The sequence below is a fragment of the Phoenix dactylifera genome, unplaced genomic scaffold (genome assembly GCF_009389715.1).
Source record: "Phoenix dactylifera cultivar Barhee BC4 unplaced genomic scaffold, palm_55x_up_171113_PBpolish2nd_filt_p 000152F, whole genome shotgun sequence".
Lineage (NCBI taxonomy): Eukaryota > Viridiplantae > Streptophyta > Magnoliopsida > Arecales > Arecaceae > Phoenix > Phoenix dactylifera.
Window position 1 is genome coordinate 1 of NW_024067701.1, and position 16,649 is coordinate 16,649.

A 16,649-nucleotide genomic window follows, 5' to 3' on the forward strand; every position below is an offset into this window, starting at 1 on the left:
GATGTACCAAGTATTCTGGGGGACCAAACTATTGGCATCATCACTGATAGTCTGATACCGATATCTTCTCTGCAAAAACTCAACGTAGATCGATCTTTAATCTACATTTTCACTCTGAGGAATTCATAAGACAGAATCCATGTAGTGTAATTTGTCAAATATCTGCATTGGAACAGAAGAAATCTACATGTAGCCTTAAAAATTGTACAAAATCAAAGCCGAAAATCTTCTCTTCACAAGTGAAAGTGATGGATCATAAACAAGAAGTGTCGTCAAGCTTACAGAAGAAATTCAGTACTAGTGATTCTAATATTGCAGATGATTTTAGAAAGTCGCCCTCAATGTTCATAATCTCGGTACCGAGTACTGGTCGCCCTCAATGTCCATAATCTCAGTACTGGGTACTGTACCAGTACCTTACCAGTTTAATATAGTATGGTCAGCTACCAAAACTTCAAGCTTGGTCTAGTAGAACTATGCATAGAATTGCGACTCCAGATCTTTCCAAGTTTGAATAGAATCTGGAGGCAAATTAACATACCAAGTGAAGGTTGTTCCTGTCAAGGAATTGACGAACAGATGAAGCATGAGGAAGACATTGCCACTAGCTTCATTGCAGGGCACCAAAAATCAGCCAATGCGCTCCACAGTAGATAAATTATCATCCCTCAAAAACCTTAAGAATTCTAGAACTTTATAGCCTTGTGGGAATTCATACACTTGATCATACCAATCAAGATACGGCTTCTAATACACTTGCCTTAAGTCATTTCGATACATGCATCCCGGCTAATCTGGTGCCATTTTGATCAATTGAACTATATTTACGAAGTTTCCTCTCTTAACTCCTTACTTAGTAGGCTGAGAGGAAAAACCTGGTCTCAGTACTGGTTGGTAAATAAGATTATTATGTAAATGGAAGGCATCTTGATCGTATTGGGGTTGCCCTCTGGCATAGAAATTTTTTTTCCACCAGTTGTTGAGGTGGAGGCGGCAACATATACTGAGGATGTTTCCCTCCAGCATATAAGTTTAGTGCAACATGCTGCTATGGTGGTTGGCCCCCAGCCTTTGGTGCAAGGATAGGTTGTATCAGAGGCCGATGCCCTACTTGTTCATCTGGAAGGGTCGACCTGCTCCTAAAGCTGAGACTAGAAATGGTGAGGCATTACCAATTCTCCTCATGAGATTATGAGAATTAGGGTGGTAGGGATTCATCTTAGGTTCTATGATTCTCGTTGGTGGTTGTATCTACATTCTCCAGACATATCAAAAGACCTAAAAATGTTTTATGTTGTCCATTTCAATTAATGCCATCTGCAGTCATGCGGCAAAACCATCTGATCAAATTAGGGCTTCATTTTTCTTTCCCTCTTATCAAGGTTTGTCAAAAAAAGAAAAAAAAATAGAGGCACCGATAGAGAGAAATTAGCAGTTAGTGAAAGAGTATTTTGAGGCTGACTAACAAGAAACAAGATGATATATTCCTTTAAAATGTGCCTATATTTGTTCTGTTATCTATTTCTGTGCTCTGACCAAATGCATACATTCTATTTTCCTTATTCATATAACATTGTAATCTAACATAGTTAGGTTCTTGCCAAAACCGAACTCATACTCCTGTTACTCTGAGGTGGAAAAGATAACCTTGGTTGTTGAAGGGATATATTTGTAGCACTTTATTAAAAAATTATGGCTCTATTCTTGTTCCTTAGATAGCTTTAATGTACAGTAACTTGGGGCTTCTTCAAGGTTTTCGGTTATGCATCGTTCTTCATATATTTACAATAGATATTGACACTTCTACAAGTCATGATTCAAGGAAAATTAAAAAAAGATGTTGGAATAAGTATGCCTCATCAAATAAATCTTATTTCAGATGTACAATTGATTTAATTGGTCTAAATTCTAGAGTTCAAGGACAAGAATCCAAAAAAGGATGAAAATCCAAGGAAAATTTGCAGCATGGATGTATAATTAAGGAACTCAATAGATTAGCAGGAAACCTTTACAAATGAGCCTGAAGAGGATCAAAAATAGAAAATGACTGCTAGAAGTCTCCGTCCAAATTTGTGATCTTTTTGTTTACATGAACAATTGGAGAACCGATAGAATGGGTAATTTTGTTTTTATTATTGTATCGATGAAATTGTTTATTTGCATGACATGTTACGCCTGAGCACACATAGCAAGCCTCTTTAGCATTGCTTCTACAAAAAATGAAGAATACAGTGGATTTTGGCACGTTCACCTAGTCTTGTATCAAACTTACCAAATGAACAGGCTTTTTATAGTGGTCACTGGTCAGGCTTACATAGTTCTTCCAGAATGTGTTTAAATTGGAGACGTCTCACATATTTAGCATAAGTACATAATGTCTTTGAAATGTGGACAAGCTTAGGTAGAGAAGGATGAATTTCTCTTGTACCTGGTGTGCAAGAAACATGAATATTGGTTGAAAGTTCTGATAGAAAGCAGAGGAGAATATTTGGAGCTTCTATGAAATATTTGCTGATAATGATTTGAGATTGGTGCATCGTTGCAGGCAAATGGATGCATACCTTGTTTATATGACTGCAAGACAGACACAAAACCCAAGTTTATTAAGATGGTGCACGTTGTGCATCATATCATGCCATTCTATAGTCATAGAATTTGTTTGCAATCATGTTCAGTGCAGTGCTGTTGCAGTTGTGGGGAACAAATTTACCAACATCATAGAATATTCCCTAACTTCTTTTCTTGCCCAAATATCATAGATGAGTGCTCAATAGCTATTATTTAATTTAATTGTTGCTTCTTCTTTTCTCCAAACTCTTTGATTTTTTTGGGTGATCACAATATTTTTTTGCCCCTTTTTGTTGGACAATTGGCTGCCAACTTTTAGAACCTATAAAAAGTCCTAACTCTGTCCCGAAAAACATAAAAAATACTACTAATAACAACTGGACAGCCTAGTATTGTATCTCAACTTTTCGTAGATAAAATACTCTTTCGTATGTAATGCACTTGCTGCAAGTTTTGGAAATTATCGCCTAGAACATTATAAATTAGACCCTTCGATACTTAGAACAAGAAAAAGGTCTGCTTTTTAAAGGAGTGGCTAGGAGAGAGATTCCCCAAACCCTCCTAAATTGCCCAATTTAGGGTGTATTGTACCAAATCGTGCAAAACCAGTGTAAAATATGTAGTTGTCTTTGTATGAGTTTCTTGGCATAGTTTTCAAGAGATTTTAATCTGAATCCCTTGTGAAAGGAGAGTAGGTGTTTGACCTTAGATATTATTTCTGCTAATGGTATTTAATACACAGTTTTAAAGGTTAATTTGCTTGCTTTTGATGTGTAATATTTTAAAAAGATAGTAAATTTGGTTTTAATTGATAGAGGTTTAAACTATCCTCCTCAATTCTATTTAAGTTTATAGGCTTCAAAATATAAAGGACAGTGTTGAAATTTTAAATTTGCATGAGAATGTGTTAACCATCATAAAAATTCAGCTTAAAAACAGTAGTCAAATCATTCAATTCAAAGCACTTAAAATCTCTCTAAAATATGGATTTTAAAAAAATTGAAATGAAATTCATTATTTACTAAGAAAATATTCAATTTTAAGAAGTGTCCAAGGCCGTGAATGCTGAGAAAAATAAGATTATGTATGTGTGTTATAATGTTTTAATGATCACAAAATTATTTGGTTCAAATATTGCATATTATGTGTGTAATGTGTTTAGCTCGGTTTTATGAAAATTTGTTTAAGTTGCTTGAGCTTATTGTGTCTACTTGTCTACTTTGAACCAAGATGATATCACCCGAATTAACCCTTCGGATAGCCAGCTCAATGTTGATTATGGTCAACAAGCTTATCTAGCCAAGCCAGTCCAAGGTCATGGCCATTATATTCTGTGTTAAATATATTATGTTCATGCATTGAAACTGACACATGTATGCATATTTGATATTGGAAGCCTGTATATTTGGAGTCTAGAGAAAGGATGAAAATTTATTGATGCAAGAACAATAAAATTTTTGTTTTGAGTGCTAGGAAGACCAAATCCAATACTATGGAAAGCCCTTTCACCACTAACATGTCATTTGCAGAGTGAATTTGTGTGGCTCATGAGATTTTAAGGTACTCTTTTCTGTTATCAGGTTTATAATCCAAAAATATTGTCATCCCTTTATTGGTGTTTCTGTCACTAGTATGTTAAAAACATGCTAATATATATTAGGATGAAAGAAATGGCTAAATCCCTTAATGATGCATTGTTATAGAGTAACCTAGATTCATTTCGTGATCAACAAGTTCACAAAACCATCTAAGCTTAACATTGGTATAGTAAAACTTCCTTCCATTTTTATTATATTCATGTATTTGGTCCTACATACATATATACATATATATACACATGTATGTATGTATGTACACACACTCCGCTACCTTCTCCCGGCTTTACCACAACTAAACATTGCATATCACGACCGAAAATTTCACAAGCTAATCCCAAGATGCTTATGAAAGATTTCTTGCTATTCTTTCCTGTATGCATGCATTTATATCATGCACATTTGTGCATTTGATATCAAACCCTCTCCACAGTGCCCCACCGCTCTCCCCATGATGATCTACAACATTAGCAAAGTCTATAGTAACCGCAAATGATTCTTTTATATTTGGTTATATTCATACATTTTGTCCAACATGTGTGCATGCACTTGATGTGTTCAAGTTGAGGTCAATATATTTAAAAAATAAACTATTAATTTTGACTATAGCTAGCATACAGGAAAGAGGGCTGATTAAGTAGTTAGATTTGCTGGTCTCTGTCTAGGTGTTTAGTCACCATATCTAAAATCTTAATATCAAACGATTATTGAATTTATTACAAGATCAATTGAAATACGAAATGGTTTACCTAGATATAAGTTATACGCGACAAACTTGTCCAACCAAGTAAGCCAAAGACATCAATAACAAACCACATGTCAAAAAATATTAATCTTCCAAACATTTAAAAGAAATAATGATCAGCTATTATACATGTGCGTATGTATGTATGTACATACATACATACATATATATATATATATATATATATATATATATATATATATGTATGTATGTATGTATGTTTGCTGGATTTATCTTTTTGTTTAAAGCCTCTTGTTATATACTTTCTAAAAGCCTATAGCGAGAAGGATCAAACACATATGCAGCTCAACAAGGACTGATTGCCTGCCCTGGGGTCCAGATCCTGCAGGAAAATATGAGGGCGTTATATATGAAGTCCTTTTAACATGTGAAAGTAGTTGAACACCCAATTTGAGATAAGCTAAAGACATGTAATTGCAAATGGAAAACATTTCAGCGCACTTATTTGCACACAAAACGCTCCTCAAGTCCACGTAATGCAGGCCATGCACCTCTTTGTCGAATCATAACCCCAGCGTATCCCACCAAACCCCATCCCACATGACGGGGAGCACCGTTGGAACACCATAACTTTAGAAGATTTTATATGCATGAAACATATACCCGGACATAGCAGCCATGTACAATATGAAGAACGAGCACCATGATCGGTCTGTGATCAGTTTCAATGAGCCCATGCAGCAGTGTCCTCGAGTTTATATAAGCCATAGGCCACGTCCGCTTTGATATCATTTGTCCCAATTTAAAACCTCACCCAAAAGACTAGCTGGAAAGTATTTTTTGAGTTCCGTGATCCAGTATGAGTACCCAAAATATTTCCAACAAATAATCAATATGGGACTAAACACACGCCTGCACAAATCCTCACAACAATACCTTTTTGTTACCTTCATATATAATCCTCTTCTAAACTGCAATTTGAAGTGGTTAAGTTGTTAACTAGAAACCAGCTCCTGATCAAGAGTTTCATTAAAGACTCGAGCTCACTCTAATGGCTTAAATCTAGCCAGTCTAGAGGGAAAATTGAGCGCGACCACCTTCAAGGAATTGAATAGGAAAATGCACTGGTCAGCCAACCTTGGTCAAATAGGGACCTCATCTGACTCTCTCATTTATCTTAGAAATTGTCTTAGAACACCTATAATAACTAACTAAGCATGACAGTGCTCTAAATTGCAGCAGTTTATTTGCGTGTCTTGTGTGCCTGACAACCAACTTGCAGGCTACCTTGGGAGAAGAGTTGCCATGGCCAAAGTGTAGAAGCTGATCCTTCTCATCGTTGCAACATCTGTTGTGACGAGGAACAACCGAACAAGCTATTGGAAACATGACCATTACACAACTCCCTACAAAACCCACAACATACATCACTCCCTACAAAACCTACAACGGGAAAAAGCACAAAGAGCAAAGACAAGAAGGCCATAAAATCCTGATCATAGATAAGAGCCAGCGTTTTTTTCTCCACGGTGACCGAGGGAGCTTTCCGTGCTAAGGTTCTGCAACGTGGCTCATGTTTATGTTCTTACGTAGTTATAGAGGTAAATAGGGAGCACGTCTCGGTCTACGTGAGAAAAAGCTTAGCTATCCAAACTGAAGTCCAGTTTGTCAGTTTTGAACCTTGTGGTTTGGGTTCGTAATTTGTAGTATACCTTAACTATTTCGTGGACTTAAGGAATCAAATCAGGCCTCTTGACCATCTCAATCTACACAAGAGCAATACCATTTGAGAACCTAAAAAATCCACCTGCCTCGGATCAATGGTCAAGATTTCCACATCGATGAGGTTATTAAGTCATTCAGCTTTGGTAAAAACATGTAACCCAGGCTTTCCCAAAAAAAAAAACAGAATACTGCACTGAAGATATTGTTAGGGCAAATAACATCATGATGATTGCGAATTCCGGAGCTCTTATTGCAGATTATATGAATGAGTAGACTGTCTCATACATGAAAAGCAGCTGGAAGTTTAATTTCACATATGGACTCATATTGATACATCTCTACCAAAAAGTCCTGCTATTGCCTTCCCAGGATCACTCTGTTTGATGAGAGACTCCCCAACCAAAACCTAAAATAAAATTTAGTAAGGAACCCCACCATGCAATCATATTCATGTGATTCAAATCATAAAAATAAGATACAGGAATTCCACTTATTAAATTCTAGGTTTGAAGCAATTGGTTGCTTGTATGACCTTCAAGCAAAGAGAAGTGTAGGCACGCATGGATATGAAATTTAGTAGGACTTACCGCTCTAACTCCAGAATCTTGTACATATGAAATATCTTCAGGAGTAAACAACCCAGATTCTCCCACCATCTGAAATGTCAGATAAGTGCACTCAAGGCTTATAAACACAATAACAATCACAGGTATGGGATAACATTTAAAAGAATATATTTACTATATAAAACTGCTTAAATTTAACAAAAGCTGAACCTGAATGGGTTAGAGTCCACATATGTAGTCTATATATGTCGTATAAATTCCTCAAGGTTTTTTGCTCTCTCAGAGAAAGCAAATTGAAGATATTATTAGTCGTGCTCACTTGATAGAGACACTCGAACCTCTCCTGCCCTATTAAGCTTCATCTGAAGCTTCGTCTAGATGATGGTAAGCCCTTGCTTGATCCTACTCACTCCCATAAGACTGCCGGAAATTTGGTCTAACTATTTCATAACCAGATATTGCCTATATTGTTCATATGCTCAGTCAATTTATGGCTACTCCATGGACAACTTGCTATTCTGCAGTACTTTGCATTATTCTCTATTCGCATGGCACCATTACTTAGAGCTTATTTCTTCCCTTTTCTTTTTTTCTTCAACTTCGAGCATATTTTGATGCTGATTGGGTTGGTAATGCTATTGATTGTCGCTCCATCACTAGCTATTTTTGCCTTCCTTGTAGACTCTTATATCTTAGAAATTTAAGAATAGGATATAGTCACTCGCACAGGCACTAAGACAAAGTATCAGGCTATGGTTGATACCGTGCAGAGGTTATTTGGCTGTGAAGCTTGCTTGCTAACATAACAGTTATTCTGACACACTAACCCCTCTTTATTGTGACAACCAGAGTGTTGTTCAGCACCTAGCAATCTGATGTTTCACGAGCGTACCAAGCATATTGAGATTGACTACCATTTCACTCGACATCATTAAATTGCTCGAACACTCTCTTTACCTTATATCTCCTCTCATAACAAACTACCAACTTCTTCACAAAGTACCATACTATGCAGCGATTTTCCTTTCTTCACAAACTCTTAATGTATGATTCACTGTGAATTTGACGGGGGTTTTAGAGTGTACATAAGTAGTCTATGTACCAAAGTTTACCGAAGCAGACCAAACTGCCCGGTTCAAGCAATACCAAATCAACCCGGTGCGAAATTGGGTTGGTTCGTCATTCATATTCGATTCTGGCCCCTACCAGCCAGAACCAGTTCTTCACCGTCCGAAACTGGGTGAAACCGGCCGATTTGGTGCCGACTCGGTGCAAACCGGCCGGTTTGCGCCAAGTCAATCCAGTTTTGAATCGGGTTGGGTATGGGCCACCTGCCACTGCCTTACGGGTTCGAACCTTACTATGTACTATATAAATAGATATATATACACACACACAAACATACATACATACATATATGTATATGTATCTTATGGTCTTGCTGTATTCTCACCATGATGGTGACCATATTCCCCGTACTTTTACATTTACCTTGAACCATTTCTTAATTAGTATTGCACACTTCCACAAATTTGGCTTCTCTTGTTTCTCTCACTTGAATGTATCAGAAAAATGTCTAGATTATATTTCCATAATTCAAGAATTATTATGGACAATAAGCAATTATAATTATTGTTATTATAACTATATTGCTTATCAAGCTATTCTAATTGATGGTTATCTTGATAGCCAATAATAGTGCTTAGACGATTGCAAGGATACCTAATTTATGAACAAACTCAACAAACCAATTGACGAATGCTAATATTAACATGGGAATTTCAAAAGAATATCACAACACAAAAATAATACATAAGCAAAAAATGCTACAAATATTCCTGTAACTATAGACATTAATATACAATACAAATCTAATAACAAGTAAAGGTGAGGCAAAAGCACCCACAACCATGTGTACCCATCAGATTGGGCAGCTCAGGACATTGATGCAAATAAACAGGCACCAACCTAGGCATTTATTTAGATCTTGGGCACTTACTCTGGGCTTTTTACTGATGACAACAATTATGATACCATGTATCAAATTTATCAGGTTACTTGAAAATAAAATGGGTGGTTTCCCTGGCATTCCATACTAAAAACCCTACCCAATTTAATGTGCACTCTTTACAAATAAATTGGAGCTACCTCAGAACATATCCACATTTTCTGTTTCTCATCATTTGAGATGGCATAGTGCACTAAAACTCCTACCAGACTTTGTATTGAGAGAGAGAAATCAGTAAAAGGAAAAAGCAAGATGACGTTAAATTAATGTGAACTAAATGAAGAGGTATGGTCAACGACCTCAACTACGAATGCTAATTCCAGGACATCAGCTTAAAAGGCTTCATCAAAGAAAGATGGAAAAATTCTACTTACAGTTATGCCTCTTTGGCGGATGATCTCCCCGCGCTCCCCTTCCAAAAGCCTTTTTGTGTTTGAAATATCAACTTCAAATGTCTCTGCAATGAATATAAAATTTAGTGCACAAAGCAAGATCCATAGAAAAGCAACTAGTCCATGCCAAACCTTTCAAGATGGGCATACTCATTAGCAAAAGGTAAAAAGATTGACATAGGTATTGCAAAACTTGCCTTGCAGTAATATTATAGAGAACATGAAATTCATAAGTACCATTCTTCATGAAAAGGTTAAATAGTGCATTGTTTGCTTATACTAGAAAACAGGTGATACTGCAGAAATATTCACAGTAACATATTGGTTCATAAATTTAGGGAAATATAAGTAAATTATTGATTTTCTATTGAGGACTATCAGATGAAACTAACAGGAAAAGACCCCCAGCCATTTAACATTAGTTTTATGAATCAATATTTTTCCTCAAAATAGACACAATAATATAACATTTATTTTCAAAAGCATTTGTGGAACTTTTATGCATTGGTTTTGACCAATTACCTACACTTGAAACTTTTGACCTCATCATTCTGAAGTCCATTTCTGTATCTGTTATGATGATTATTTATATAGTTCATGTCTCTATCAGTCTCCAAAGGCCTCCATGCCTGTATATATTAGCAACTTTGCTTCCCCTAACTTTGCGGCATAAATTCGTTATATCACCAAAATAAACCTCATTAGGCAAACTCTTTCTATTATTTAGGCTCCACAAAGTCCAGCATTTGGTTTTACAAAGGATAATATAGCAATTTCCTCTTTATACTGGTGGAAATAAAACATGTCCAACTAAAAAACCAGGGTCATGTTCAAAAGAGATACTAAAACATGAGACACACACTGATCAGGATAAAATTTCTCTCAGAGGCAACTTTCCAGATATCATGGCTAGCTTGTTAGAATTTTAATTTCCACAATACAGGTTCTTGTAAATCTAAAAAAGAAAATCCAATTTTACAAATTCAGCAAATCACTAGCCATATTAGAGATACTCAACAATAAAAAACTAAAATTTTGGAAAAATATGGAGTTCAGGCAAATACAAAATAAAGATAACTTGTGATTAGTAATCTTCCAGAAAAGGAGATATAAATGTCTACACAAAAGTTCCTTGCAGCATTGAAGTTATATCAGCATACCAAGGTTACGATTATTGATACCAATGAGCTGAATCCCATCTATACTCAAAACCCGATCCAGTTCCCTTTCATCGTGCACCTAAATATCAAAAAGAAAACCTTTCTTTAGTAATGCACCTAAATATCGGTCGAAGCAATCACAATGCCAGATAGACTTAAATTATAACAAAGAAAAACAAAGGACTTAAAAATGGTACCAAGACCAAACACAGCAACTGTTTTGAAACTGAACATGACATTTTCTTCAATAGAGGGTTGATTATATGTTTGCAAATAGGAAAAGGTACATTTAGGAGAACCAGATACTTAGAGATCACATTGCCAACAGAGAAAGCATTGTTAGCAAGACTGTTAGACTAGGTCTGTGGAGATTTATTGTTTGATTTATTAGTCTCTGTAGAAACTCTGCAAATGCAGCTCCAAAGCAATTTGTCATATGATTTTGTTTTTAATTTTAGTAGTCCATATCAGTTCTGCAATATTGATAAACGGGTTCCATTTGATGAGTTAAAATACACCATAAAACATTTGATGCATAATCTAAAAAAAAAACTGCTCACCCACCTCAACCAGTGCTGCTAAGCCAAGCTCCTTGCAAAGTTTAATCATGCATTTGATGTCAAGATCAGGCAACACCGCAGCAATTAAAAGAATTGCATCCGCACCTTTTGAACGAGCATAGTAAATTTGCCAGGAATCAATAACAAACTCTTTACAGAGAAGAGGACACTGCAATTTTGCAAAGCATTTTAGAAGTCCAAAGATAATTGAGTTATATAAATGAATTGAATGGTAATGGTAAAGCTACGAATTAAATTGACAATGTGTGTATTGATACAAACCATGACTCCAGCTCTGCGTACAGCCTCTAGATTTTCAAAGCCTCCCTAAAATATTAATAATGACAGTAGCAGTCAATTAAGTCTATATGCTTAATATTCAATTTCTGATTAAATTTTTCAACACACAAGTCTGATAAAATTGCAGTAGCTCACTTAGAGAACATTCACCTGAAAATACTTTTCGTCAGTCAATATGCTTAAGCATGCTGCTCCATTTTCCTCATAAGCTTTAGCTATTTGAACCTGTTATAAACCAAATTCGTAGTCAAACTTAGTTCTGCATCGTAGGAGGAGGGGCATGAAAACATGGAATTTCTTCATCAGCACATCAGATTCTGGAGCCAAGTTTTTCTCAGGACACTTGGCAAGAAAGAACAGCTGGTATAATTCTTAAATATCAATTTGCAGTTGAATCTTCTTGCATGAAAAAGCTCTGTCTGAAAGACTGAAAGTCCATCAACGTTCATTAGCACATGCCTTTCCATAAGTTCCACATACAAAGCAGTTAAAAATAAAATTTTGTCCAACCTTCTATGTTGAGGAAGTTCAAAAGATTTAAATTTCTCGGCAGCAGCATTATGCAGTGACAACAAAGAATTTAAAACATGACAACAATTTGAGAATGGGATTAAAGCAAAAAAAGTTAAGTGAAAGCAAATGGCTGTGGAAGCTATGCTAGTGGAGTTTGCTAAAACCGTTGCTTTGACAGTGAAGAGAGAAATAATGAAGAACACCTAGTCCTTCAGAAATTGCCGGAATTTCCTAAGCTAAATGACAAAGATTCTGCAGTATATGCTAGTGGATCTGGTTTGAGCAGGAGGAGGACATACCACACTGATAAGAATTAAAATTCCAGAAAATTTTATAAGAGAGCTACCATTCTAAAGAATTAAAAGAGAATTATTTGAGACAGGGACTTATGATAAGAAATGTTTCGCCATCCCAATCACCAAAGTTGTAGCCTAGGAAATGCATTTGAAATGTAGATCAGAAGTTTGTCAATTATCTTTGGGGAAAGATATTTGCATAGTCTTAAAATAAAAATATCTATTCCTTCGCAGGATCTTGAACATGCTACAACTCAAGTGCTGTAATTTAAGAAGATGTTTATGAATCTTAGCAGATTAAATCTTTTGGGAGAAAAAAAGAATTACAGATTCAAAAGCATAGCACATGTTTGCAATTTTATTAGTAGAAGAAGTGCTTGGTGTCGATGTGACATATACTCATTTAACTATGTAAGCTACAGGCCATACATTATTACTGGAAGAAGTGCTAGGTTATATAAAATAAAAAGATGCAGAGAAGTCAAGGAAGTATGTATATTTTTGTGCTGCCCGTAACATAGTGCAAAGAACATCTCCAAAAATCTACAATTACAACATGAATCTATAAGGCACAATTTTCTATTTTGATACTACAAAGCATGCACCAACTGTTCGTGGTCTGTTACTTAGCATTTCAAAGAAAGGGATTAATGCTACTGCCTACCGACAGGTGCTGTCTTGTACTAAAAGTCTAAAATGTAAATTAAATTGAATGTGTTGCTCAGATTATCAGAAAAATTGACAACACCTGCAGCTAACTAGACTTTAAAAGCTTCCGCCACTTTTCATGTAGCACCAATGTTCTAATTAAGCAGCAATATGTTCCTAGTTTGTCAAAGCAAACAAAACCAATATATAGAGCTACTGAAATCTCCAGAATACTTACTTGCAGGTTAACATATGCATGTTAATACTGGAATGGAGATAATCACTTCACGTTTTTAACTAAAGGTTATTAAAAGTATCTCTAGATTCAGTTTTCTTTGGCGGTTCATCATCGACTCCACATTAAAAAAATTGACTCTACCTTGAAAAAAAATGGAACATATATATAAAAGAAGTAGCAAAACTTACAGGATCAAAATCTTCACGTAGTACACCTCGGCTAGGTGAAGCCTTTTTCACCTCGGCTATCAGAGCAGGAAGACCAGTTCGCTGATACGATGCTTTCAGAGCCCCAACAAAATCTCTCACTGGAGGAGCACTGTCAATAGCTTCCTTCAACGCATCAGAAGGTATTCTCCATTTCAACTAGAAAAGCAAGAAAATGGTATATTATTGATCCCTCCATTCAAGGAAAAAAAAGTTTTCAATGATTAACTAGGAAGGAATTTGTGAGTACCTGAGAAACTTCCACTTCCTTGTCCCATATTATTTTTTCCAGAATATTACGGGGAGGTTCTTCATCGTCCTGCGAGCTCTCAGAGGGGTGTCCAGTTCGATATCTTCTTCTAATTCTAATGCCCTGCTTTGCTGCTATCTCATTTAATGACTTTCCACTCTCCCATTCTCTTACTTCAACAGAGTTTACAAGATCATCATGTTTAAAAGTTATCATAACATCTCCATCCTTAATCTCCTGCAAGAACCAACGCAAAAAATTGAGAGATGATTAAACAGAATCCCTTATTATAATGAATATAGATTTTTCAAGATAATGGCAAAACTTTTCTGTACATCAGAATCTAAGCATCTGTGCCTAATTTGGTGAAGAGTTCAAAGCTAAGCTAGTGAAAAAGTAATGCTTGTGATGAGATTAGGAATGCATGCTAACACATGCACAACTTAATTGCTTATTGTTCTGTAGGCTCACTACAACGTGCTTATCCAACAGTCAGAATATGGGATGTCTGGAGTGGCAAAGGAAATGGTGTGACAATATGGACCCAAAACACTCAAATTATATCCACCAACAAGTATTAGAGCGATACATACCCAAATTGATACAAACTCGCCTGGTCCATTTGAGAGAAAGAGAAGCATTCACATTTTACTGCATTTTTCACTTAAAAATAAAGAAATAGAAGGATAAAAGAGAATGTAACTCTAATTGCTCAATAAACAGCCATGAATGCATATGCTGCAACATTGCATATCCCATCTTGAAAACCTCTAATCATGACAGTTATTCATGAGTCTACCATGCAACCATATCCACTTTTTTTCCCAACCAAGCGATATTTGTTTTTCTGGAAGATTATGCTATGGAAATTCAATTTATTACACGAATACATAAGAATTTTGCGACTTAGAATGAGACCCATAGCTTTGCTGATCTATAAGTATATTATTTTCCACAGTTCCAAATCACTTCTTCGAGACTTAACCTAACGTCACTTCTTCCCAAAAGCAATGATCTCGACAGTGAATAAAGATATAAAAGCAAAAATAAATAGCTTCTATTCCAGTTTACGTTTACACTGTTTTGTTGAAACATTCTAATAAACATCTTACAGTCTCTTCAATCACCCAGTTTTTTACCAAATACTACTAAGCCGAGAAATCAAAATCTCGATTCGAAAACCATTACAACAATTTCCTACCAAGAACCAGATTTTTTAAACCTCTGCATACTACTGTAGCAACAATACAACATAACTATCAAGATCCTAACTTTTTAATGAAGATTTATCATAAAAAAAAGGGACCACAGCAAAATCTAAAACAGATCCCCTCAGGAAATTTTTAAAATAGAACAAACCCAGATTCGAAGAACCCTGAGAAAGATGACAGACCTTGTCAGCTTTCATGCAACGAAGACGAGTCGGTTTCCGCGCCCCGCCCACAAGAATCGTCGGAAGCCTATCCATCGAGGGGAAATCCCCCCGGCATCTCATCACTGAGAAGCTCGGAACCGGAATCCCGACCTTAGCCGAAGCTCCGGCAAAGATCCCCTCCATTACTTCTTCCGACGATGCAAAAAGTAGCAGTAAAGATAGCGACGATGAAGAAAGCCGCACTCTCGCTCGCTCGCCGCCTCCTCTCGGGGTTTTTAAAAGCCTCGGTCCGGTTACTCCCTTGCTCTCGCGATGGGAACCCACTTATAACGGTGCCGTCTGCTCCTACTGTCCGCGGGACGGAGGGGGAAGCGATGGTGTTGCTCCGAGTTCGTGACCGGGTGGTGCCGCTAACGCTGCCTAATAAGGTTTTTCACTGCTAATTATTTGCTAAAGATTCTGCTCGAATTGGTCGGATGTAAATTTGGAAGGCGGGCAAGGAATCGCTTGTATTGGCTACGGGCTCCATCTCGCGCAAAGAAAGGATTCACCTTCAATCCACCGTTGGATCACCCACTGCACAGATCTCAGCTATTTCATTTCATTTTTTTGAGAAAGCCGAATGGAATAGGATCCGAACTCAAAAACTTATCGATATGGGGAAAGAAGAAAAAAGTGTATTCCGATTCTATTGGATGTATTCGTATCCGTGATGTATGCAATGTCCGTTTTAGCAAAAAAAAAAAAAAAAGAAAGGAATGGAGGAAGGATGAAAAACAGATAAGTGAAAGAGAAAAAGAAGAAAATGAGAAAAAAAAAAAGTAAAGATAAGAAGGAAAAAAAAAAGAAAGAACTAAAACGGAAAGATGAAGAAAAAGAAACAAATGAATGGATAAGACAAAAAAGAAGAAAAAAAAGAAAGAAGAAGGAAGGGGAAGGAAAGAAAGAAGCAGATGAAGAGATAAGAAAAAAGAGAAATAAAAAAGAAAAGAAGAAGAAAGGGAAAGAAAAGAAAGAAGCAAATGATGGGATAAGGAAAAAAGAAGACCAAAGATGAAAGAGATGGTGAGTCGAATGAGGGAACATTTGTCAGTTACCCAGAAGGAAGAGTGGTGGAACCCCCCCATGTATCAGATGCCCATTTGAGACTCGATTCGCCCTCAGAAGAAAGGAAAGAAAGAAGCAAAACAAGGGATAAAAAAAAAAGGAAGAATAAAAGGAAAGAAATAAAGGCAAGGAAAAAAAAGGAGGAAAGAAAGGAAAAAAAGAAAGAAAGAAGGAAAAGAAAGGAGAAGAGGAGAAAGACGAAGGATACCTATAGGTAAGGTCGGGTCGTGAGTGACTCCGACCCAATTCGATTTTTTATTCGGATTTTAATTTTGGATCCAAATCCAACCCAATAGAAGAGCGAGTCGGGTCGAGTCGGGTCCACCGCTACGATTTTTGACTCAACAGATCATTTGGGTCAGATTATGTATAACTCGAACCCAATCCAAAAATTCGGGTCTGATTTGGGTCAACCCATCCATGGCTTCAAAACTTG

At 36.4% G+C, this 16,649-nt stretch overlaps 1 protein-coding gene across 1 annotated transcript; it reads right to left on the reverse strand.

The window, feature by feature from the left end:
- Nucleotides 1-6,820: 6,820 nt before the first annotated feature.
- LOC103722473 (indole-3-glycerol phosphate synthase, chloroplastic-like) lies at nt 6,821-15,475 on the reverse strand. Its single transcript, XM_008813040.3, has 11 exons — nt 15,432-15,475; nt 15,125-15,399; nt 13,732-13,968; nt 13,464-13,640; nt 11,731-11,805; nt 11,563-11,607; nt 11,285-11,449; nt 10,721-10,799; nt 9,543-9,625; nt 7,182-7,250; nt 6,821-7,000 (listed from the first exon to the last, which is right to left on the reverse strand). Exons 2-11 carry the CDS (start codon nt 15,287-15,289, stop codon nt 6,917-6,919), a joined length of 1,179 nt encoding a protein of 392 aa, XP_008811262.2. The 5' UTR covers nt 15,290-15,399; nt 15,432-15,475; the 3' UTR covers nt 6,821-6,916.
- Nucleotides 15,476-16,649: the final 1,174 nt, after the last annotated feature.